The sequence below is a fragment of the Denticeps clupeoides genome, chromosome 15 (assembly GCF_900700375.1).
Source record: "Denticeps clupeoides chromosome 15, fDenClu1.1, whole genome shotgun sequence".
NCBI classification, from domain to species: domain Eukaryota; kingdom Metazoa; phylum Chordata; class Actinopteri; order Clupeiformes; family Denticipitidae; genus Denticeps; species Denticeps clupeoides.
The window spans coordinates 13,171,988-13,194,560 of NC_041721.1; the positions used below are offsets into that span (position 1 = coordinate 13,171,988).

At 44.8% G+C, this 22,573-nt stretch overlaps 3 protein-coding genes across 8 annotated transcripts; all 3 read right to left on the bottom strand.

The window, feature by feature from the left end:
• Window positions 1-729: 729 nt before the first annotated feature.
• On the bottom strand, window positions 730-3,878 carry slc25a3a (solute carrier family 25 member 3a). Its single transcript, XM_028954867.1, has 7 exons — window positions 3,388-3,878; window positions 2,881-3,008; window positions 2,601-2,780; window positions 2,312-2,493; window positions 1,376-1,548; window positions 1,109-1,219; window positions 730-1,044 (listed from the first exon to the last, which is right to left on the bottom strand). The coding sequence occupies exons 1-7, from the start codon at window positions 3,494-3,496 to the stop codon at window positions 884-886; spliced, it is 1,044 nt and encodes a 347-aa protein (XP_028810700.1). The 5' UTR covers window positions 3,497-3,878; the 3' UTR covers window positions 730-883.
• Window positions 3,879-4,514: 636 nt separating this feature from the next.
• On the bottom strand, window positions 4,515-14,606 carry tmpoa (thymopoietin a). 5 transcript variants are annotated; one of them, XM_028955201.1, is made up of 11 exons: window positions 14,268-14,606; window positions 10,225-10,342; window positions 9,971-10,117; window positions 9,350-9,450; window positions 7,643-7,711; window positions 6,856-6,921; window positions 6,692-6,742; window positions 6,373-6,597; window positions 6,127-6,240; window positions 5,717-5,817; window positions 4,515-5,348 (listed from the first exon to the last, which is right to left on the bottom strand). In XM_028955201.1, exons 1-11 carry the CDS (start codon window positions 14,499-14,501, stop codon window positions 4,952-4,954), a joined length of 1,623 nt encoding a protein of 540 aa, XP_028811034.1. In that variant the 5' UTR covers window positions 14,502-14,606; the 3' UTR covers window positions 4,515-4,951. The 5 variants fall into 5 exon arrangements, with proteins under 5 accessions (XP_028811034.1, XP_028811035.1, XP_028811037.1 ...); XM_028955202.1 differs by lacking the exon at window positions 7,643-7,711; XM_028955204.1 differs by lacking the exons at window positions 9,350-9,450; window positions 9,971-10,117; window positions 10,225-10,342; window positions 14,268-14,606 and adding an exon at window positions 7,979-9,337.
• A 713-nt stretch (window positions 14,607-15,319) lies between these two features.
• On the bottom strand, window positions 15,320-19,934 carry strap (serine/threonine kinase receptor associated protein). Of its 2 annotated transcripts, none has more exons than XM_028954893.1 (10): window positions 19,774-19,934; window positions 18,701-18,829; window positions 18,459-18,594; window positions 18,286-18,367; window positions 17,890-17,962; window positions 17,649-17,748; window positions 17,373-17,510; window positions 16,928-17,064; window positions 16,625-16,774; window positions 15,320-16,037 (listed from the first exon to the last, which is right to left on the bottom strand). In XM_028954893.1, exons 2-10 carry the CDS (start codon window positions 18,810-18,812, stop codon window positions 15,976-15,978), a joined length of 990 nt encoding a protein of 329 aa, XP_028810726.1. In that variant the 5' UTR covers window positions 18,813-18,829; window positions 19,774-19,934; the 3' UTR covers window positions 15,320-15,975. The 2 variants fall into 2 exon arrangements, with proteins under 2 accessions (XP_028810726.1, XP_028810725.1); XM_028954892.1 differs by having other exon boundaries at window positions 16,625-16,792.
• Window positions 19,935-22,573: the final 2,639 nt, after the last annotated feature.

Here is a 22,573-nt window from a genome sequence, read left to right on the forward strand (position 1 = left end):
CCCCCAATTTAATGTCATTGGGTGTCATTGAGGTATCTTCATCTTTCCGTGAAAAAATGCTAAGACAGCCATACATGAAGACAGTTCTGTCTATTTTTAATAGAAATCTACCATTGCATTAGCATTTACATAATCTGCGTTTATCAGAGGCCCTTATCCAGAGCGACTTACCATAATAAATTACAGAGACAGTAACCCTGGAGATCCTCAGCGGATGTGAACCTAAAACTTTGTGGTCTTCTGGTTCACACGTGAATGTTTAACCCACTAGGGCAATTGAAAATAAATTTCTACACAGCATTATATTCAGTAAATTCAGTAGATAATCAGGCAAACCCAGGAACTGGTGATGCGCATGAAAGTGTATTTCTTGGTGCCAGTCACAAACCCAGGTAAATGGGGAGGGTTATGTCAGGAGGTGCACCTCTTGTAAAAGTTTTGCCAGGCCAATTGTGCGGACAACCGGACTGTTTGGTTTGCTGTGGCGACCCCTAACGGGAGCAGTCGAAGGAAGATCATTGGCCAAGGAGCTTGTACCCTTATTTGTATAATATTTATGTGTTTTATTATACATATGTACAGTATTGGACTGTATATAATTGATGCCGTTCATTGACAGTAGGGTGTTTGTTGGGATTATGTAGTCCTGAGGGCCATCCAAGTCAAATACATGGAAAGGGCTCCATCTAGTGTCTGACGTAGCTTTTAAAAATCACACAACATAAGAGATGTGTTTGATTTACAAGTTTATTTAGAATCACCATGCTCTCCATGTTCCATGATCTCTGCTGTCAGACCCATGATCGGTTTCTGCTGCATGAACAGGAGTTATGATGCATTATGAGTAATTACTCTAGTTTAGCATTAGTGTTAGTGAGGACTTCTAGTTGGCAAGTCCCATTTTCCTCCTGAGCGACTCCGGCATCTCTGGTGGAGGTGGGCGGGGCAGGCGGAAGTAGACCTTCACCGAGTCGTAAATGAACCACTGGAGGGCTGTCAGGGTGCCGATCATGATGATGCGGGCAAACAGCCCTTTCCACACACCTAACGAGAGAAAATGCATTAAACGGCAGCGGTCGGTCACTCGGAGAAAATAATTCGAACTCACCTCTGGGCCCAAGCCTCTTGAGCACCTGTACTGCGCTGCTACCGCTCTCCTTGTTCAGGACAGACACCACCGAGTCAGCAGGGTGGGACACAACCGCACAGAACACACCAGCTGTGGAGGGTAGGAAAAAAACCGTTTCAGTTAGATGGACGTTACAAACGGAACGTTCAGTCCAGGCATTTCCGTCCCTCCAAGGAGGTGATATCAACCCGCACCAATCACATGCAAACCTCTGCATTCAAAAGAACTTTGAAAAGGATCTCTCACCTATGTATCCAGCCACAAAGGTGACCACCAGCTGCTCTGGCTTGGAGCACTCGATTCGTGGCTTGGGCACGACGTATTTGTACAGCATCTCCACCGTGCGTTCGAAGCAGGCAAATTTCATCATGGTGTAGGGAATCTGCCTCAGCCACAGGGGATATACACCCTTATAGAACCTGGAGAGAACATGGCAAGAAGGCCAGAAAAAGGGTGTGTAGATACTTCCTTCTGTGGAGACAAGTCAGGAATGTAACGGTCCCACCCAAGTTCATGAAGTTCATACAACTCTCTAGAGTAGCTTCCACGAGCACACTGCATGATGCCACCTTCCCACCCACCAATCCTTGGAATTTCCTTCTCCCCCCAAACTCCTTATCATCTCAATTCTCTAGTGACGTCTTCCTCTAACAGTACATCCAGGGAACACATAGACTTCACTCATGGAATTATAGGGACAGTGATGATAGGGACTTCATTACTTACTCCAAAGTTTAGAATCATTTAGAAGTGTCCTATGGTTAGGGTGAGTTTGAATAGAAATTATTACCATATTTTAAAAGAATGTCATAGACAAAGAGAAAACGGCTGAGAAAACTGAGATTTGCTGAAATACCAGATAACCGTCTATTGTGAATTTGTTCAGTTTTGTTGCTTGATTAATCAGTGTATCTGTTATCAGCTTTTTAAGAGTTTTCTAATAATCATTCAGGTGACGGCCATTGCATTAGTAAAAATTAGTATGGTAACACACTCGCCTATGAACCAGAAGACCCAGGTTCAAATCCCACTTACTGTCATTGTGTCCCTGAGCAAGACACTAAACCCTAAATTGTTCCGGGGGGGGGGCTGTCCCTCTACATTTATGCAGGTATTCCATCATTAACAGCCATTTCCAACTATTAAGAGGCATTTCTTTCAAAACTTAGGACATTTTCTCACGCCCAGAGTCCTTCCTCAGCGTGCATCTTGGGAGCGCATTCTCTCAGGGTGTTGGCGTAGCCTGGCTGGGTCTGGATGCGCACTTTACAGGCCTCCATGGGAGCCAGGGCGATATCAGCAAAGAACTCCGCACTGGCGCTGGCAGCCAGGTACAGGGACGTCCTCCACAGATAGGCGTTTTCCTGTTCACGTTGGGGAGGGCAGGGAATCCAGCAGCACACGTCAACGAGCGTCCAACAGCAGCCAGAAGCTGGTGGCGGGTCCTACTACGAGCTACCGTCCAACTCACCTCTCCCAGCGTGTCAGCATACAGAGACTTGAACAGCTCATAGAAGCCAAACTTGCAGAGGCCTTGCATGGAGTATCCAATGAAGGTGGGGGCCCAGCCTTTACCGAGACCCCGCACGCCGTCCTCTCGCATGGTCACAGAAAAGCCATTGAAGATCGATTTGTACTTGTCCGGGTCGACCTGGACGTATACATATATATAAAAAAAAAACTTTATATTAGAGGAATACTTTTGGTGACGCGGTATTTTTACTCATCACTCGCGTGGCGACAACACAAACCTGAATGCGACATTTGATGAGATCAAGGGGGACGACGGCCGTGTGCGTCAGGCCACAGCTCAGAATCCCACCGAAGCCGCAGAGGGCGTAGTACTTACTGGAGCCATACTCACAGCTCACATCCGAGTCTGAGGGAGGAAGGAAGGAAGGCGATTACACCGACAAGCACCACGCCATCATGAACATACACAGACATGCACACATTTTTACTGGTAAACCAATTCAAAGCTTCCCACGTTGCATGTAGAGCAAATAAAGACAAACTACACCCTCCTTCAAAAACCTGTTACATTCATACACTAACGTTTAGGGTCATTTGAAAATGTCCTTGTGTTTCCATGAAAAAAAAAATGAACGTGAAAATAGAGATAAATAGTCGCCGGCCAATTTTGAATGATATTGGCTGTGCTGGTGTGGATTTGTTCAGATTTATAACTTCTTTAGTCAGTGTTCAGCCTGAGCCTGAGCTTCCAGATCCAGGCATTAATCCCGAGCGCTTCCACCTACCGTCGGAAGCGGCGGCGAGTCGCCGCTCAGGTGCGCTCTGTCCCGGCATGAAGAGCGGGGCGCCGAACGGGTTCGCCCGGGCCAGCTGGGTCAGACTGTACGGGTTCATGTCCTGCGGAACGGAGAGAAGGCGGACGATGGAGACGAGGGCGACCGTCTCCTCGGGTGTCCAGGCATCTACTGACCTCCGCTAAACCGGCGCGACCTTCCGTCCAGCCGCCTACGTCACGCCGGCTCGGCCGCTCCTGCAGATCGCGGCCCCCCTTCAACACACGGAACCGTCCACTTACCGCCGAGAACCCTCGCTGAACTCATTATTATTAAAACATCAAATAACATTAGATACTGTAAAAAAATACAAATAAAAGAGGGAACAAGTGAGATTATGGAGAATTAGTCGTGGTTTGGGGGTTTATTATAACTGGGGTGCCTGGAAATGTAATAAAGTAAAAAGTAGGTGCGGGTGTGGTGAGTAAATGTAGGAGACGGCCTGGAGAGTGACAGTGAGCCTGATGGAGGCAGAAGGAAGGGATTAGGAGATTATAGTCCAGCAGAGACGGGTTATTCTGGGCCTACACCGCCCACCGAGGCCTGGCAGCGGAGGGCCACGGGCCCTCATCTCCTGACCTTCTCAAGGCCCGGCCAGAAGAGCAAGACACCCTGACAAGGCCGAGACACGTGAGACATTTCATACGAAGTTTCGCTATTTATTTCAGAGACAACCAAAAAAATAATAAATTATTACTGGATTTACGGTGCATTCAAAATAATCAGATTTATATTAATATTTAAATTCCAATGTAATCACGGTATTTGGAAAATGAGGAAAGTAATATACTAATATAAAAGTTGAAAATTATTAATACAATGTTAGCCCAGCAGCTGGTCATTTTACAACTTTTCTTCTTTTTGGGAAAGAAAAAAAAAAAATGTATGAAATGCAGTAAAATAAAAAAAATAAAATAAAAAAAAAAACCAGCAGTTAAAAAAAAAAAATAATAATTTAAATCGTGGTCTAGAACTACATTGTGACTAAATGTGACTTGCTGAACCTAGTTATTGAAGGTGAATCACATTCAGAGTCCAGACAAATGCACGACTAAAATGATTCTCAAAACTCTTCCTGATTACACTGCAAAACACTTTTATTGAAAACATACATAAATACATGGGCTACATTAAAATGGTTACGTGGGATTCTAAGTGTTGCATGTTTATTATGATCGAGTTTGCCACATACAATTGGGACCTAGTCACAAGAAACGTCTCCACGCCTGAACTGGTCCTGCATGTGGTTGAAAGAGGAACCCTCAGGTACACAAGTGCAGGGACTCATACAGAAATGAAGACGGACCTTCACACTCATGGGTACGAAAAAAGGTACAAGTCCATTCGATTGTTTTTCTTTTGAAATGAAAGTGTTGGCCAGGTTTGTTTGGTTGATGGGCGGAGAGAATGTTTATAAGAAATATTGGCTCTTTGAAAAGTCTTAAGTTCAGAGTAATTAAGCAGATTGAGGAGTAACTCAAAAAAGTAGGAAATGGGGGTTTCCGCAGATGGTAATTCACCCATCAATTTGGGGCGACTGTGACTGGCCGAAAAAAGGACTGAGCTGGTTCGTCTCCATGGTCTGGTAGACGAAGAACAGGAAGCCCAACATGGCACCGAAGAGCAGAAGCTGCACCCACACTGGCAGCCAGCGTTTCACCCTTGTCTGAACACTGGGGGGCGCTGCTGGGGCCTTGGCTGAAAGAAGCCTGGAGGAGGAGGAGGAGGAGAAATTTGGAGGGGCAACGGAGGATGAAAGGCGTGGCGTGGAGCGTGATTCCAGATAGGAGGACGAGGTGGTGGTGGTGGTTTCTTGGAGCTGAGAAAGGCGCAGGCGGGATTCCTCCAGCCACGAGTCATTCGAGTGTGGACCTCTACCTGCAGCTCCTCGAATGGGTCGCCGACAAGTGGCACTGCGGGAAAAAAGTATCAATATTAGTTATGATTACACCAGCTCAAGTCTTATGAACATAAATGCAGTAACATGAAGGTGTACAGTTCCATAAAAAACGACTATTTGAACATTATAATCTGAAAACTCAAAACCATCTTCATATTCATTTTACAATACTATGACTATCAAGATTTTGAAAATCCTGATGTTTCAATATAATGAGTCTGGAAATCATTTGAATGGGCCAATTACTGAGCGCCAGTAAAACGTTTCATATAGTATTTGGCTCAAACTCCAACAAACAAAATGAGCAAAATGGTGATTTTGAATATTTTCACCAGTTTTTAGTTACTAAGCATTAGGCAAGGATGACACCTGATGACTTACATGATTCCTGTTGGGGTGCTGGGCTCTTCAGGAAACATCTCTTTCAGCACATCCTTCACCTGTGGTCTTGGGGTGTGGTCACCAGCAGCCAGCTTGTCAACCTGTACATAAATAGTACACGAATACGGTCAGAAAGGCCACAAACACACCACATCACATGGGTTTAGAGACCTGGACCAGTGTGAAACCATTCCAAGCAACATACGACCATTACGTGCCAGAAAAGGTGGTAGCATTCTAGAGGGTTTGACCCCAGAAAAGTTTAAAACTCTTAACAATTTTAAACATTCACAAAATGAACCTGTGTGTGAAGAGTATTGTTGAATGGATTGCTATTGTGTGACAGCTCTGACACCCACGCCCAGTGAACTACACGGCAGCACCAACATGAACGCTAATGGCACTCCTACCCCAGACTCAGAAGGACGAGAAAAGTTGCCCTTCACTGGGGTGATGGAGGGAAGGAAAGGCACAATTTTCTGCTGTCTCCCCTTATGTCGGGCATCTGTAGAGTCCAGTTTTTGCTGAAGGAAGAGCAGGCCTGCATTAGTTCACCAGGCGCTTCCGCCCGGTGGGCTCATAAATTGGGAACCACTAGCACACTAGTAAAAATGGATGCTACAGATCTCAACCCTTCAACCTCATGGCATCAATACCTGAACATCTCCCTTGGACGCAGACATCGTTTTATGGGGAGTTACGGCTCTAAACGGAGATCCTAGCTTGGTGGCTGTGGAGGAAGGGACATCCCTCCCATACTTCGGAACAGGTGAAGAAGGTGCACAGGAATTAAGAGCTGAAGAAATGGACACTTCGGCACGGGCGTCATGGGGAAGGCCTGACTGCTTTACTAATTTGGAATTCAGAGGCACTGCCTTTGGCTGGAAAGTGGCACACATACAGTTGACTTGATTAAAATATAATGACGAGGAAGAGAACTGGAAAATTTACATATGGCGACTCAGCTGTACCCACCAAGGTGCTTTCCTTCGTGGGTCTACCATTCAGGGCCTTATAAATGGGATCCTAAAGAGTATACAACAGAAGTTTTTTTGTTTTAAGTTAGAGGAAAACAAACCAAATCCCTAAAAGTTATGAAATGAAAGATAGTGTGGAGCAGGTTTATTCAGTCAGGTCACCTCAAGGAGCGCAATGTCGTGCAGGGCCACAACGGGAACTTTGGTCAGGACATGGGGTTCTTCCAGCTAGGAGGAAATACTTCAGAAAATCAGACAAGGGCATGGATGGTGGACGAGAGCTGAACATTTTGGCTCAAATGTAAAATATTACAGAGGTCACTACAATAACTACCAGTTGGCTGAGCCAATACCATCACCAGTGCACCAGAACCCCAATAAGGGTATCTATCCACAAATTCATGAAACCTGAGAGTTCTTGGCCTCTGAAGAATGAGTCTCAGTCTGCATAGTCTTGTTCAGGCCAGACCTAGCAGCATGGGCAGTCTTGCCATGAGCCTCCGAGATGCCCACAGGCTCTGTATTAGACAACTGTGACCATTTTGATGGCTTATCTGCCAGCAGGGGTATGGGGTCCCTGGGCAGTCCCTTTTTTACATGACAGAAAAATAAAAAATCTTAGCAGTGAGAGCATTGGTTGCATCACATGATATACAGACATGGGCTTTTAGAGGTTTAAAAAAAATCTCACTGACTCAATAATGAAATTTACAGATGTTATGTTTTGTATTTGTTTTGTAAAAAAAAAAAAAAAAAGAAGAAGAATTGAGATAGAATGCAGATAAGAACCGATGTCTGATTTGCATTTCATCACTGAAAATTTGGGCTTTTAAGGTGGGTCCAATTGTGCACGAGTAAAAAGCAGGGTATCATGTCAAAACTGAATGAACATGAACAGTTAAAAATAATTCAGCCATCCATTTTCCTGTTGTCATATGTGTTTACCCACCATAAACACCTGTTTCTTCACCTCCATAGGAGCAAGAATGACCTCAGATGCTGGGAAGTCATGGAAATCCTGGGAAACACGGCAGTGGGGTCAGTAATGTCTGCTTATACTAGTGCCTTCCATCATCAAAGGCTAAACAGGCTGAGCTAGTGGCTTTACTCTTAACAAAAACACCCCCAGAAAAGAGTGAAGTGAAACTGGGCCATCTGCTGAAAAGCCACACTTGGTGCACAGGAAAAGAGAGCAGGAGTACAGAACGAGGAAGTTTACAGGCATGTCGCAGTGAGACCCCGCCTGGTTCCACTTATGGACAGACTGCCGCGGTTTTCTCTTAACCTTCACTGGCTGCTCCTCCAACTCCTCAATCACATCCTGTTCACAGTCTTCCTCCTGCATGTGGTACTGCACACAACATGTCTCCATTGACTGCATTATGAAAACATGGACAAAAATAAGGCATCCTAGGTCTGAATTACAGAAATGCTCTTTTTTTAATACTTTGTTTTTTTATATAACTGAAAGTGCTGACAAAAATCATACCGCAATTATTGATGGAAATCAAACTGATCAACCAATGGATGTCTGGATTTAGTGTGGAAACACAATACAGGCTGATCCAACTTTGATGTAATGTCCTTAAAACAAGTCAAAATGAGTCTCAGTAGTGTGTGTGGTCCCCACAGGAATGTATAATACAATACAACCTCCATACAATGCCTGGGTAAGCTCCTGATAAGGTGGCAGATGGTCTCTTGAGGGATCTCCTCCCAGACGTAAACTAAAGAATCTGCTAACTCCTGGACAGTCTGCGATGTAACGTGGCCTTTTAGCACCTCCTTGCTCTGGACACTACGCTGATAGACACAGCTCACACTGTTGTGCCCTCCTGGATGAGCTGCACCACCTGAGCCACTTGTGTGGGTTCCAGACTCCGTCTCATGCTACCACTAGAGTGAAAGCACCATCAGCATTCAAAAGTGACCAAAACATGGGCCAGAAAGCAAGGAGCTGAGAAGTGGTCTTCAGAACCACGCCTTTATTGGGGTGTCCTGCTAATTGCCTATCATTTCCACATGTTGTCTATTGCATTTGCACAACAGCATGTGAAACTGATTGTCAGTGTTGCTTCCTAAGTGGAAAGTTCGATTTCACAGAAGTGTGATTGACTTGGAGTTATATTGTGTTGTTTAAGTGTTACCTTTTGCAGTTCATATTAAATGTAATAAATCCAAAAAGTCTTAATTCTCACAAATCACTGGCGCAAAAAACAAATACATTTCCCCCAACGTCCATATGTACTGAGAAGGTAAGAGTAAAAATTAAGATAGTTTGTTGAAAGAGGAGAAAAGGGAAAGAGAGAGAGCAGAAAGAGCGTGAGGCACTGCCAAGGAAAACTTCACTAATCCCAGTCATGTGGTGTGGGAAGAGAGCCCATTCCCATAAAAAGATGGTCAGGAGCAGAGGGGTCTGCATTGGTTTGGCCCAATGTGTTTTGACCAAGTGCAGTAATACCACTCATTTCCTCAAGCATAAGAGATGACAAATTTAACCACTGATGTGCCACACAAAAACAAACGGTGTTGCAGTGAAGTGATTCACAAGCTAAATACGACCCACTCAGGGGCAGTCAACAGTGCAGCAACTAACTACACCCAGTGCTCTGAGGTTAGTGTGTATGCGTGCAAGTATAAAGAACATGGGTCTCACCTTGCTGTGCTGGCTGCTGTGGGAACGCGTGGTCTTGCGTCTGCTGCTCGTCTGCCTGGCCACCACCGGGACGGGCTCTGGCTCAGGTTCCGGCTCAGGCACTGATGAAGCAGGAGCTCTTATTATGCACAGCCCATTAACTCATTAGCACACACATGGATTAAAGAAACAAGAAAATTACGAATTTATACATATATTTTTAAAACCAAATGCTCACGTTGTAGGCGTGGTTAACCTGCTATTGGTTGCACAATAATGATTCACAACACCAGAAGTCAAAGTTCAACAATATGCAACTTTGGCTGAGGAGCCTGCAGAGGCTCGTGGAGCGGCGCTGACTACTCTGCTGGGCACAGCATGAAACGCTGTTCAGACGCGCATTACATAGAAAACGACAAGATTTATAGCGACATGATTATTTATCTGGAATCACGCGGTCTGTGAAGGTACATGGGAATCCGCAATAGCGACAAGATTTATAGCGACAAGATTATTTATCTGGAATCACGCGGTCTGTGAAGGTACATGGGAATCCGCAATAGCGACTGAAAACTTTAATCGACGTATACATCCATTTATATAAATTCTCTCTTAATACCAACATTTTATTAATACCAGTACCTTCTTTGTCACTGTACTGGTCTGAGTCTGTATTGCCATTCTGGTTGCTGTCAGTAATGGCAGGGACCTCCGGAAGCGGCATGGCTTCAGGAGGCCCATGATCCAACAGCTTCTGCAGTCTCTTCTCATACAGTTTTCGAGTAGATGCTGACAAAGGGAAGAACAAGAACATCTGAATGAATTCTGGGCTCTGCGCTGTACGCTCAAAATGTGATTGGATACAGACAAGGCTGTGACTTGCCCAGACAACTCACCTACAATGGGGCCAGCACTGATGCCATACTTCAGTAGCTGGTCCTTCAGGTCCTCATTGGTCAGTTCAGTGACGTCCACATCCTCTGGCCGGGGCTTGTCCGTTTTCCTTGTTGCTTTCTGGGAAGTAGACAGAAAAGAAGTGACACCAGATGTCTATGGACAAGAATCTGGCAGTTTTCCTGCCACACAGACACACAACAGATGAAAGACCAGCCAAAAAAAAAAAAAAAGCCCACCAATCCAAATCCCGGCTATATTAAAACAAACCATTAAAACCAGATTTTTTTAAATGGGCCTTTTCCAACATTTCCAAATAGATTGGTGCTTCTTCACAGGCTTATTTAAATATTGTGGAACAATTTCAATATAATGTTTCTCAACACATTTGAAAGCTTCTGAGAATCTGCATTTCAGCAAGACAATGCTAAACCACACACTGCTTCTTGAACATTGTGGCTATGTAGAAGAGTAAGTTATGAAACAGAAGACCCAGGAATGTTGAGCAGCTAGAATTCAATCAAATCCCAATCAAACAATAATTGGACAACAGTCCTCTCCCAAAACTCTTGCAACCAGTTCACAGACATGTACAGGCTGATTTTTAAAAGAAAAGGCGCCCTACCATAACTTTGCTCTATGATGTTATGTTTGCAAATCATTGCATTGTGTTTACATTACTGCCTACCTTCAAATTTACTACGGTCTACTTAATAAAAAGGAGGGGTGTCGAAACTAATCTTATAACCGATGCACCGCGATGCAGGAGTTTCGTGCTGTGCAGCACGCCACTCGGCGGCCTTGTTCTCGCACCGCAATCAAAGTTGAAATTTGTTGAACTTTGACAGCATGCTGCGATGTATTTAATGGAATCAAACTGCCCCTTCGAAGCACACACACAAAGCGGGTATGGAGCAAGGCTGATCTTATCGGTCTCTGAGCGTCCAGACGTGGAAGGCGAAAGAAAGACAGTCCTTTTTGTAAGTATATGGGTGAACCTGGAAACGTGCAGACAGAACAGGAACAGAAACACATTCCAAGACTACCGCCATAACGCTGGACATGCTCGCTAATTATTTATAACATATGGACACTGGCTGGTACATTAATTGATATTAGTGCAGTTTTCAATGCGTACTGTGTGGCATTAAGCCAATTAAATAAACTTGAAAGTATGTCTATAAATCCTAAAAGGTTTTCCATATGAGGACAGGAGTCTGGATGTCCCGAGTCAAACGCAACTCATGAGCATTTGCTTGGTCAAAACCAGTCCAAGGCAAACAGTCTAGAAAACCTTCCCAAACTTCACACAGTGACCGTGAGCTGATAACACAGAACCGCATTAAGTGCGAGTAGGGCAGGTTATAATGGCTTAAATATTAATCATGATTCCTCAACACTGGCATCTGTAAACCTGCAGATACCCAAAGTTAAGAGACTTTTTAAGACTACTTTGATCAACATCAGGGTCATTTGTCCAAGATCCAGAGATTTTTCTCAGCAGACACTGTAAGGGCCAAATACCCTTCTAAAATACATTTACATTTACAGCATTTATCAGACGCCCTTATCCAGAGCGACTTACAATCAGTATTACAGGGACAGTCTCCCTGGAGCAACTTAGGGTTAAGTGTCTTGCTCAGGGACACAATGGTAGTAAGTGGGATTCGAACCCGGGTCTTCTGGTTCATAGGCGAGTGTGTTACCCACTAGGCTACTACCACCCTGGTGCAGACATTCATTGTATTTTATATTAAGTAATATATTATTATTTGATATACATTTTCCATCAAAATTTGTTGATTTTTAGTCTGCCAATGTTAACATATTACTTGTACTACTGCAAGCCATTAGGGGGAGATTGTGATATTTAAGGTTTCTTATTTGTGAATCATATCCATGCCTGTCAACATGGTGATAATTAACCATCCCCATATTCTCTAATGAGCAGAAAAATTATAGTTTGGAGTGTTACCATAGTAAAGAAGAATAACTATTGCAATATTTTTTTTAAACAAATAGTAATGTTTAGTACTGGGAAAATGCCAGTAAGTACATGTATGCTATGCAGTGTGACCAATACGATTACGCAGTATTGTTGTATTTTTGCGATATATGCTCACTACATTATGATACAATATGCTAATAAAAAAGTTTTTAACTATACAAAGCAATATGCTGCTCACAACCTTAGTGCAGGCTATAAAAGGCCAAATGTAACCACATCCCCATACGTATAGTCACGCAAGTGTAGGAATATGGGCCAAGCTATTCTTTCAGTTGGTTAAACTGGAATTTGACATGAATTCATTCTGGTAAAGTAAAATGATCGGGTGTTACCCACAAGAGCAAGTCGTAATCAGGCATACCAAAGAGTCAGAAGAGAGACGTTCTGAAAGGGGAGGGGAAAAATGCACATCTGGCAGCCCCAGGCACATTCCTATTCGGAGGAAAAGCATTTCCTCAATATAACAGACCAAGGCCACTGCGAAAACCGCCGTGTGTTGGGACGGCTGCACAACCTGTAATCAGATCTAGTCCAAAAAGTACAAAAAAATCTGATAAACAATGCCACAGGTTTGTTTAGCATCTGCAAAAATCGTCTAAGGCTTTATGGCAACAGAACAGAACTGTCTGTCCCACCCACGGTTCTGTACAAAAAGCTTCAGTTCAATAGTTGAGAGGTGCTTTATTTCAATATTCATACCTTGCCACGACATTCCAACTGGACCGAAGTCAGCATTTCTAACGTCTTAATGTAGGACACACGCTACTCCTGTTGTACGGGACTGTTTCATCAGTTGTGTTGCCACATTCCTAAGATGATGCTGCCAGCGATACTCCAAGCCTTTCCTCCACATCAGACATGAATGTTATAGCACCACATTTACTACACAAAATTGTCCAGTGGGCTTCAATATTAACCCGAAATTGGTCGCGATGGTCACAATTCATTATAACCTGCCAGGGATGTCCTGTAGGACATCTTTTAAGCCTGAAGCAAAGTTTTCACAGAACAAATCGCTTCCATTACACCTACACTACTGGTCAAAGATTTAGGGTCATGTAGAAATAACCTCGTTTCTTACATTTACGGCATTTATCAGACGCTCGTATCCAGAGCAACTTAGTTACAGGGACAGTACCCCCCTGGAGACACTCTGGGTTAAGTGTCTTGCTCAGGGACACAATGGTAGTGAATGCGGCTTGAACCTGGGACCTTGTGGTTCATAGGCGAGTGTGCTACCCACCAGGCTACTACCACATTTTTGACGGATTTATTAATAAAAAAAAAATCCAGTCAAGATATTGTTGATTTTAAAAATGACTGCATCGCAGAAAGGAAATTTATCAGCATTAATTAGTCTCGAGTCAACTTTTAACTAACCCCGAACTTCAGAAGATCAATGTTTTAATAAAATAAAAACCTGAACACGATGGCAAAATTCCGTTTTAAAATAAAACTCACATTCTACGTGCTGCCGGCACGGCGACATTCTGGGACACGCGTGACAAGGCAGCCTCCCGACCTACAGAAGCACGATTAACACAGAGCACCGACATTTCCAGCCTGACCTCGGCGTGAGAAATATTCACATATTGATCCTTCTTAGAAGGTGGCGGCGTGTGAAGGGGACCGTCGCCGGGGACCCGGCCAAGTATTTAAGCGGGAACACGCGCCGGTCCCTTCTCGTCACCGTCTCGCCGGTTCGACACTTTAAATGACAATAAATAAATCATCGTGGGGTCTCGCCTCCCACGCCCGACAACATGTTCTAAATACTTTTAAGTAAAACGAGGGCATGGTGGCAGGAAAGAAAGTATTCGAATGCACGTCTTCTTTCCTGCGCGAGTAAAGTTCTTGCTCAAAGTTTGCGCGGGAAAAAAAAGCCCGAAAAAACTAATTGCAAAAAAAAAATCATTAAAAAAAGAACATCACAAAATAACTACGTCGCCCAGAAGTCGTGGTCGCCGCTAATGTGCGAACCCCAAAAAGCCCCAGACCACAAAGCAGGGCCCGATTGTTCCCTTCGCCGCGACCCACCCTGCCGGAGCGGCTTTTGTCGGGGACCACGGGGACGGGCTGGTCCTCGTCGCTGGAGAAGGCGTCCGCGGCGGCCAGCTTCTTCTTGTTCTGCGCGGTCAAATTCTTCAGGTACAGCTGCACGTAGACGTCCTTCCGCTGGTCCCCGTTGGGCAGCGACACGTTGTTGGCCAGCAGCGCGTTCTTCAGCTTGTCTTTGGTGAGAACGGACGGGTCGTCCAGGAATTCCGACATGTCCGCCGCCGTCCAGCTGCCTTCGCCTGTAGCGCTGGGGGCCTGGAAGAGGAGCGTTCGGCGGTTCGACGCTGTCAGCGACCACGCGGTTTCTCTGCACGTGATTGGACGAGAGGGTCAAGAAGCGCGGCTTCTATTGGTCGAGAGGACACATGCGGAATTCACGCTCCTGGACCAGCGTTCATTAAAGCAAACAGCTTCCTGCGGCTCAGCGTACGTTAAGAAGCAGCAAAAGAAAGCCAGAAAACTCAATATACTGCACATACACAGCACAGATTTTAAAAAGCGTATTTAAGTCACGTGGTCTCTACGGAGCACCCGATTGGCTGAAAAGTTTTCAATCGGTAATTGTTACTAATATCATTTTATTAAGCGATCTCATCTTTCTGGTATATTGAGCACGATTAAACTGTTAAATTAGAAATTTAATTCGCTGGTAAGTGGTTTACATGTTGTAATACATATGTTTGCATTAAGTGGGTGTTTGTCTGCACGTACGTGCAAGTGAAATAACGAACGTAATATTAACTGAGGACTTGTTTTCAGCCTCAGGCACCGGTGGTATTTACATGACAACTGCTTTAAGAACTGGCGATAACACGATCTTGCAGGCTGGGTGGGAAGGAGGTCATGTGGCTGCTACAAGCAGGCCTTGTGAAACTGGCTCCACTTGAATACAATAAGTCATTGTGCAGCGCCCTCTTGTGGAGAAAAATACAACTAATCACTATAAAAAAAATTGTCACAAAATTGTAACAAATTATTGTCCGCTTGTGGGGTACGTTTGAAGAGAGGAGAAAAAAACCAAAACAAAGCCATAGTATTCACCACCATTTAATTCCATCCACCAATTAACAAAATTGTGATGTTGCAACCAAAGACAAAACATGAACAAAGAATTTAAGTAACTTTTACATACTACAGTTCAGATAGCCCAAAGAACACAAGTATGAAAAGGACACACCAAATACCTCACAGACCCTACAAGCGATTAGCTTTTTTTTTTCCTTCCTTCCTTTCTTTCTTTCTTTCTCTGAGTGTTTAACAATTTCCCCCAAAGCCTGGCCGTCAAATTCGCTTGCACCACGTGATTCCCTTTAATTAAACCAATTTGTTCAGGTAAAACAGCCCAACGTGTTCACAGTGCAGGGGGGAACTGCAAAAATACAGTGGAGCTTAGCCGAGTGTGTGACATCAGAAGCAAAATAGGCAGCTGTAAGGTGCTGGGCCTCACAGGTCTACTACTTTCTTCTAAAAAATGTGCGTGTGGGGGTTTGGGCGAATACTGGGGTCAGTTCGACACACTCCGGAAAAATCAGCTCTGCTCCACAGTCAGTCCCTGTTGTAGAGAGGTGGCACAGCACCTTTGCGGGGGGTGTAGGTTGGTTTTGGGGGTGCTGTCTTTACTGGAACCCGGCTGCCTGGCTTGGCTCCTCATATCCCCTTTCCCTCTCTTTCGGTGCTGGTCTCCAGCTCAGGCCTTGATCTCTGTCGGCTGGCAGTAGAGCGGGTCGGAGTTCTCAGACGCAAGTTCCTCTGTAAGAGCAAAAACAAAATTACTGGACTCCCCCGTTCTGTGGTTAGTGGTAATCACGGTCAGATGCAGACAGGCACAACAAATGGCCAAAAAAAAAAAAAAATCAAGAGGGACCATCATGAGGAAGGGAAAAATCCAGTTTCACCCTACATCTTTTCAATGACCTAGCATGTAACTCCTACTTGCCATACTGCATTTTATGGGGCATAAATCAGATCTCAAGAATGTGTGGGTCAATCCGCTGCTAACACTTTACTCCACCAGTCTCAGATTAAAGCTTCCACAGTGAATTTGATACAAATGAACTTATGTTACAACTGTGGCGTAACGTTCCACTAAACACGCAAACTACATTTGCACATAATAACAGGAGCGAAGTGCTCACAGCTGCATGCAACAAGACAGCGCTACAAAATCATTTCCATAGCAGTCAAATATGGCTGTTACAGTGGCTACGTTCACAAGAAAAAGCCCTTACAGTAAAAACAAAAGCTACAATGCTAAAATAATATTAAATAAATGTTGGAATAAACAAGCACCCTGGAGGTGGGGCAACAATTTCTCTCTTGAGCACACAGAAACTCACCAGGAAGGACACACTTCCAGAGCCCGTACGTCTTCCCAACAGCGGTCTGCCACAGCCTGAGGGTCCCGTCCTCAGACCCACTTGCATACAGCTCTCCGTCAGGGCTGAAGCGCACACAGTGCACCGGCCCGAAGTGGCCTTTGTATGACTCTACAGGAGCAACAGCAGCTGAATTACAGGAGAAATGTTAATACTTGCATCCAGCAAACTAACCAGCAGCCCTGGTTCCAAACAATCAAAAATTGTGAATATAGAGCATCGTGGCGAGAACAATTCTACTCCGGGTTGCTTCAGTTCACCTACCCATCTCTTCCTTAGTGCTGTAGTCGTACTTGTAGAGCTTGAAATCATCCCCTCCAGCCACGAAAAAGTCCTTGTCAGGGTGAAGGGAGGCGGAGTGGATCGAGGCCGGGGTGTCCACCGTCTTAATCAGATCAAGGCTAGAAGGAAGAGTACACAGCAAGTGAGACAGCTACTTCGCAACCTCAGAACAGCCTAGAGGAGGTCGGCATGTCTGAGGGCAATAAAGGATCTAATTATTATTAACAACAGTAACACTAACGTTTCATAGCTGAGAGAGGGTGGAAAGTAAAAATGATTCTCCTGCCACCTACCCCCTTTTGGAAATGCAAGCAAGTTTGGTCAATTTCAGGCGCAAACACACACACACACACACACACACACACACACACACACACACACACACACACACACACACACACACACACACACACATTCTGCTGTTTACCTCTGAGCATTGTAGAAAGCTACCGTCTTGCCATAGGTGATGACAAGGACCTCTCCCTCAGGAACATACTCCATGCTACTAACAGACACGTCAAATGAGAGGGTCTTCACAGTCTCATTGGAGGTCCTGTCCCAAAGGCTGGTTGGGGAAAAAATGTCAGTTACTCTGACAGCTAATTCATATGCACTGCATGCAGGAATATACAGAAACCATCACTTTAAGAGGATAGAAATGAAGGTAGTCAGTTCCATGGACAGCAAGCCCTACATGCCTCACCGAATGGTTTTGTCATCCGCTGCCGAGAGAATCTGCTGGTCGTTGTTACACCACAGGGCTTTTTTAATGGCGGATGTGTGACCAGCAATCTCCTGAGGTTCTGTGCAAGGGAGTTAAAATGCATCCGCGGAGTTGGAAAGTACTCTCTGTATTTCATGTATTGCACTAAATGCACCTTCTAGGTTAACATTAGTATATGTTTTTCTTCATTTAAGTCATATCCCTTGAAACAAATACTCACCTGCTTCAGGCTTGCTGAGATCATAGATACGCAACACTTTATCATTTCCTCCAGTCAACAAGCAATTGCTGTCCTGTTAAAAATAACAATTAAGTGTAAAAATGATGAATTCCACACATCAATGGAACTCAACTTTGTTTCCCCACTTGGTGCGGTTAATTTCGTCAGGTGTGAATACATTAATCGCACTCGGCTGCTTCAAGTATTTACTTTTGTTGTTTCCACAGCAATACATCTGAACAATTAGAGTGTTATTTTGATTGAATTTTTCCCTGTGTGAAAGGGAACTGATCCAAGCAGAAAATTAAACAAATGTTTAAAATTGACCGACTGATTCAGACCAAAGCAAATGAACTAAGGTGTGAAAGCCCCCAAACACAAACACACACTCCTCACCTGGGTGAAAGTCACAGACTTTACAATATGCTTGTGTGCCAGTGTGAGAACTTCTTCTCCAGTCACAGCATCCCACACTTTTCTGAGAAAAAAAAAAAAAAAAAAAAAAAAGAGTGCATATGTTTGACAAATTTTTACAGACACACAGATCTGTTCACAACGCACGTACTCACGCTGAAAAATCTGCAGCTGCTGTGGCTGCCTTTGTAGCCTCTTTATTCAAGGTGGCTCCCCAGACAGCACCTTTGTGACCCAGGAACGTCCCAATCCAGTCCCCTGTGTCTCCCTGGCGCAACATAGGTTTGCCATCTGCCATGGGACAGAGAGACAAGAAACAAAACAAAAAACACAATTGTGAAAAAGTTCAATATAGGAGTCTGCCACTCAACTGAGCATCCTTAAAACTTCTCTTTACCTTTGCAGGCACTTATAAGGAAATATCCATAAGGAGTGATTCCGCTGAAAGCCAGATCAACCACAGGTCTGGTGTGTCCAGAGCAAGTGAGTGGAGTCTGCCTCATAGCCATGATCCCGGAAAGCTTATCTATTACAATAAAGAAAATACTAATTAATAAAACAAAATGTACACTTAAACAAAAAAATCCTACTGCCTGTATTCTGTTAATTTCTGCATTGTTTATCTAGACTGACTAAGCAAAAGTGACACAGCACAAAGGACATATTTTATACAATTACATTTACAGCATTTATCAGACGCCCTTATCCAGAGCGACTTACAATCAGTATTTACAGGGACAATCCCCCTGGAGCAACTCAGGGTTAGGTGTCTTGCTCAGGGACAGTAAGTGGGATTCGAACCCGGGTCTTCTGGTTCATAGGCGAGTGTGTTACCCACTAGGCTACTACCACCCTACCACCCAATTACAAGTAGCAGTGCAGATATACACACACTATATTTACATTACCAGACCAAATAAAATCAAAGATCGTGACGTTATATACAGCACGACCAAAATGTCTTAGGAGGCACTGACAGAAGATAAGAGATCAGATAAGATGATCCTTTATTAGAAATTTACATTGTCGTGGCAGAAAATGGACGGTACACGATAGAGCAGCGAAAGAAATTAAAATAGCAGAGAATATGACGATGGCATAATATAAAACGTTCAATATACAAATAAATCATCTGAGGGGGTAACAGTAGATGAGAGTATTAAAAATGAGGTTTTGTAAGGTTAGCATTGTCGCGCGGAAACTCCTACATTTTGCGTAACGCTGCGCAAGTGACGTAAGCACGCAAGCGCTACGGACCGTCCGGAGACGATTTATTGCCGATACGCCAACTTTTTCGTGCGGCGCGGTGAAAAACACCTTACAAACCGCCCGAGGAGCCGCGGGTCGCCGCCACGCCACGCCGCCGAGCGACGAAGCCGCTCCACAGACCGCGGTAACGGGCCGGCCGGTCGGCCGACCTACGCTCCTCCCTGCCCGCCCGCCTGCCTCCCTCCCTCCCAACCTCCCTACCTCCAGAAGACGCTAACGAAGGCGCACGGAGCTCCGCGGGGCTGCTCGGGTCGGTGCGGCGGAGGCCTGCGCTCCCAGCAAAGCTGCTGTGCCACCGGCTGCAGCGCGTGTGAGCGGATACCCGACCAGCGGCGCAGCCGGATGTGCAGCGCGGCCCCGCCGGAAATGAGCTCCGCCGCGACGCGTCCGGCCTGACGCAAAGGTGCATCACAAGCGAGACAAAGGCAGCATTCGAGACACGTTTAAACTGAGACCAATACTCACATACGCATACAGAATATTAAAAAATATATAAAACGCTGACAAATTTCTGTCCACTAAACAAGGACACCATTGTGTAAGATGTTCGTAGGTTGCTGTGCAGTTGTGCTGTGGGCTGGTTCGAGTATATGTGGGACACACAAGACCAGACGAACATGTGCAAAACGAGCAGAACGTCTGAAGGTGCTCGAGGTGTGTTGTGTGGAGCTTAACAGTCTTTGGGTGATTATGGCGGGGCATTGAGAGCTCTGACTGCTCGGGGGAGGAAGACCTTGCGGTGTCTGGCGGGAGAACAGGGCATGTGAGGGGTGGTGAGAGCCCTTCACATTGTTGAATATTTGGTCCTGGTAACATTGAGAGTCAGGTTGTTGCTCCGACAGATGTTTTATCTCCTCTCTGTACGTTGTTGTGACGAGCCCGACTACCGTCCTGTCATCTGCGAACTTGATGATGAGGTTTGAACTGTACCTTGCAGCACAGTCGTGTGACAGCAGTGTGGGCTGAGCAGGCATCCCTGTGGGGAAACTGTGCTGTTAGGAAGTTCAAGATCCAGCTGCAGTGTGGAGAGCCTATTCCCAGCAGGTCCAATGTCCTCACCAGCTTCTGAGGGATGACAGTGAACTGAAGTCAATAAACAGCATTCTGGTGTAAGTGTCTTTTTTTTTTTGTGTGTGTAGGTTGTGTGAAGGGCAGACGTGATTGCATCGTCTGTAGGCAAACTAAAGTGGGTCGAGATTCTGTGGAAGTTGGGTCTTCATGTGCCTCAGAACCAGCCTCTCAAAGCACTTCGTAATGATGGGTAGGAGTGCTATGTGCCGGTAATCATTGAGGCAGGACACAGTTGACTTCTTTGGCACTGGGACAATCTTGTTGGTTTTGAGGCATGCGGGTACCACGGCTGAAGATGTCTGCAAGCTGGTCAGCACCCGTGTTACCGGTCCTGCTGCTCTTCGTGGGTTGACTCTGCGGATGTCATCTTGACATCTCCCGTGGAAAGACAGGGGACCTGGTCTTTGGGAGAGGCAGGATCCCCAATCTCTGCCTTAAACCATGCAAAGAAGTCCTTCAGCTCTTCTGGCAGGGAGGGGTCGCTGCTCAGGCCTGATGTGTTGGCTTGTAGCCCGCGATGGTCCGGATCCCCTGCCACATGCGCCGTGTTTCCTTTGAGGACGTTGAGGCTTTAACAGGTTGGCTCTGGCTGTAGAATAAGTGCCTTTGTTTTTGGACTGGATGGCAGAACCCCTGGTTCTCACCAGGTTTGCTCAGGTTTGGCTGGGCGATGAGGGTCTTGAAAGCGGTGACATCCTCAACACGCTTGCTGATGTAGCTGGTGACTGAGGTGGTGTACGTCTCTAAACACCTCCCAGCCTGTGCAGTCGAAACCACCTCACACTGTGTTGCTGTATTATTATGATTATTATTAGCATACAATCATATATTATTATTATTATCGCAGTATACCATATTATATACTGTATATACTAAACATACACATATACTGAGGTACTATCATATTGCTGCCACTTGTCTGTCTGATTTGTCTCGACCTGAACTATATTATGGGTCGGTGACCAATGTCCTCAGTCATGTTTCTGTGGTGTTATTTTTACATTTCCATTTGCACTTTGTCTTTTTGCACACTGGGAAGCCCTGAAGCTTCAAACTCTCATCTCTCTCTCTGTACTTGTACTGTGTACTTGGTGAGATGACAATAAAGTTGACTTGGGTACAATACATATTTAGCTACCTAAGACTTTCGCTTCTCTATATCTTTATTATCATAGTTTATCTAGACAGATATCGTAATTTTGTGATTTCTGTTGTGTCTGATTTTTTTTATGTCTGAAATGCTATACTCCACTGCAGAAAGACTTTGCTTTGCTCGAGCATTGCTCGTTCTTTGCCCGTCACCCACTTACACAGCCACTCAAAACACCGGCTCATTTAGAAAATGTCACTGGGACTCATCAAATACGCCTGTGTGTTTCAAGGATTTATGGCTACATCATTTGCATCAAATAACTGCTACATAGCATTTAAATCCACACATGAATGTTCTAAATAAGAGTGGAGTTTACTATGAATGCTGTTATGTGTTTCATTGCCATTCTTGCAGCAGCAAAAGTGACAATTGTTCTCCTTTTTTTCCAAAAAAATGCAGACAGTGAAAAGAAAATACTTCCTCATTTTAATTGTGCAATCTGTCTTTAAACAAAATGATTGGACAGGACAGACAACAAATAGAATAAAAAAGACGAAAGCGGCTTTAAAAGATGGTGTAGTAGATCTTATAAGAACGACTCGCCTACTTGGTGGCAAAACACATATATTCTATTGTGGAAGGTACTTTAAACCTGGCATCCAGAATCACCGGGCTACAGTTTAAGTTTAATACTTAGAACCTGTGCGAGAGGGAAATTTTCTTCAGTCCCCAAATTTATCGATGCATTTTTATTCTTCCTGCTTTAGAATTTTAGAAGGGCCTTTCCCATTCTGTTACACACACGTCATGGTCACACCGCAGAGGAATTTCCTGCTT

Excerpts from the sequence above, each read along its gene's own strand:
- slc25a3a (XM_028954867.1), bottom strand. The coding sequence starts at position 3,496 with ATGAACCCGTACAGTCTGACCCAGCTGGCCCGGGCGAACCCGTTCGGC. Across the intron at positions 2,494-2,600 it reads ATGCTGACACGCTGGGAGAG|GAAAACGCCTATCTGTGGAG; the intron begins GTGAGTTGGACG and ends CAACGTGAACAG. Across the intron at positions 1,045-1,108 it reads CAAGAGGCTTGGGCCCAGAG|GTGTGTGGAAAGGGCTGTTT; the intron begins GTGAGTTCGAAT and ends TTCTCTCGTTAG.
- tmpoa (XM_028955201.1), bottom strand. The coding sequence starts at position 14,501 with ATGTCGGAATTCCTGGACGACCCGTCCGTTCTCACCAAAGACAAGCTG. Across the intron at positions 10,118-10,224 it reads CAGTGCTGGCCCCATTGTAG|CATCTACTCGAAAACTGTAT; the intron begins GTGAGTTGTCTG and ends TCCCTTTGTCAG. Across the intron at positions 6,743-6,855 it reads ACGACATTGCGCTCCTTGAG|GATCCCATTTATAAGGCCCT; the intron begins GTGACCTGACTG and ends TATACTCTTTAG.
- strap (XM_028954892.1), bottom strand. The coding sequence starts at position 18,812 with ATGGCTATGAGGCAGACTCCACTCACTTGCTCTGGACACACCAGACCT. Across the intron at positions 17,749-17,889 it reads TCTCAGCAAGCCTGAAGCAG|AACCTCAGGAGATTGCTGGT; the intron begins GTGAGTATTTGT and ends TCCCTTGCACAG. Across the intron at positions 17,065-17,372 it reads GCTTTCTACAATGCTCAGAG|CCTTGATCTGATTAAGACGG; the intron begins GTAAACAGCAGA and ends TCTTCCTTCTAG.